This window comes from Dipodomys ordii, unplaced genomic scaffold (genome assembly GCF_000151885.1).
Source record: "Dipodomys ordii isolate 6190 unplaced genomic scaffold, Dord_2.0 Scaffold18, whole genome shotgun sequence".
Classification (NCBI taxonomy): domain Eukaryota; kingdom Metazoa; phylum Chordata; class Mammalia; order Rodentia; family Heteromyidae; genus Dipodomys; species Dipodomys ordii.
In genome coordinates, this window is record NW_012267234.1 from 8,041,175 (window position 1) to 8,042,766 (window position 1,592).

General features: G+C 45.5%; 1 protein-coding gene across 1 annotated transcript in view; it reads left to right on the forward strand.

Annotated features, from left to right (window-relative positions):
- Slc7a6 (solute carrier family 7 (amino acid transporter light chain, y+L system), member 6) overlaps window positions 1–1,592 on the forward strand; it is a 39,732-nt gene that overhangs the window by 26,514 nt on the left and 11,626 nt on the right. Inside the window, exon 5 of the mRNA XM_013012668.1 lies at window positions 651–677. Within this exon, the coding sequence (XP_012868122.1) occupies window positions 651–677 (27 nt within the window). The remainder of the gene's footprint in view (window positions 1–650; window positions 678–1,592) is intronic.

Genomic DNA, 1,592 nt, shown 5'->3' on the forward strand with positions numbered 1-1,592 from the left:
TGCTTATGTGGTGCTGAGGAATCAAACCCAGGGCCTCATGCATGCAAGGCAAGCGCTCTACCATTGAGCCACCTTCCCAGCCCACTTCCAGCTTTTTCTGAGTAGTTCATTGGAGATAAGAGTCTCACAGACTTTTCTGCCTGGCCTGGCTTTGAATTATTTTTTTGACTTGTAGTTCTTGCCTCTTGGTGTAGCCCAATACTATAAAGATTTTGTTTCTTGGCATTCTGAGTCTAAGGGCAGTTCCTTGGAGAGACAATCTCCTAGGCCAGACTTGGGCTCATTATCTGGTCTGACCGATGATTATAGGGAAGTGGTAACAATTCCCAAGTGTAGAATGTTAGCTTAGCATACTCAAGGCCAGAGTTTGATCCCTAGCACTGCAAAGATACCAGCACACGCCTCCCTTCCCCACACAACTAGCAAAAGCAAAACCCAAAACCAAAACAAGGGGCCGAGCAAGTAGTGCCTCAGAATGTACTTATTATATTGCACGTGGGCCTGTGGATTACTGTGAATTGCTGGTTATCTGCCTGTGTTAGCTCGTCTAGGCTATTCCACACAGAGAACTTGGCTCAGCAGTTTAGGATTTTCTCCCTGACACTCTTGACTGCTGTTCCCCCACCTCCACCCCATATAATTGTTATTAGTGAACACCTGTATTACTTACCAGTGTGGTGAGTGAAGCTCTTGAAACACTGTGGAGGCCATTACGACCATGTGCATCTTCCGTTCTTTTGAAAGGAGGAATGTCTATCTTTCTGAAAATTTGCTTGCTGCAGGGAAGTGGCCATTTGACGGGAGTCATCAACACCTTAATTCCAGCCATGGTTCATTCGTTTTCTTTTTTTGCTAAGAAATAGTTTAAGAATGCACTATGCTTTTATTGCCCTCTGGAAATTTATGATCTTGGGGTAACAAAACCTAACAACATGTGAGAGAGAGAGAGGGAGGGGGAGGGGGAGAGGGAGAGGGAGAGGGAGATCTCATGTCCACAGGACAACAGCCCTAGACACTGATCTGTGCTGTGGAGAGTAGAGAACTCCAGAGGGTGGCAGGTAAATTTAGGAAAGTTTTCCTAGTGTCTGAGCCAGACTTGGAAGTAGGCATAGCTAAGGCAGGAGGAGGAGGTAAGGGAGGGCATGTCTTTTGTGTTATATCTGGTGTGAGCCACTGGAGCCTGGCTGTGTTTTTTGACTTGTTGTCAAAGTGGGTAAAATGTAGGTACAAGTGGCCAAGAGGATGGGCCTGACAGCTTTTGTGATAACATTTGAGTGCATCTTTAAGTTCCAAGGTTAGCAGCAGTATTTGGAGGTACCACTATGTTTTTTACTGTAGAACCCCAGTGGGGGCAAGGTGCTAGATCCTCTACATAGGGCCCGTATATCACTGAGGTGCATAAGGAATGAGCTGGAGCTTAAGGCAGCACTGCTGATATGAACCTTGGGAGCACTTGGTAAACTCATTTTTCCATGGACCTCCCTGAGAGGTTTGGATAAGGACTGTGGGTACTTACCAGTGATCTTTTGGGCTTGGGAATGATAGTTTCCCCCTTTTTAGCCTCAATTTTCTTTTCTTTTCTTTTTTTTTTT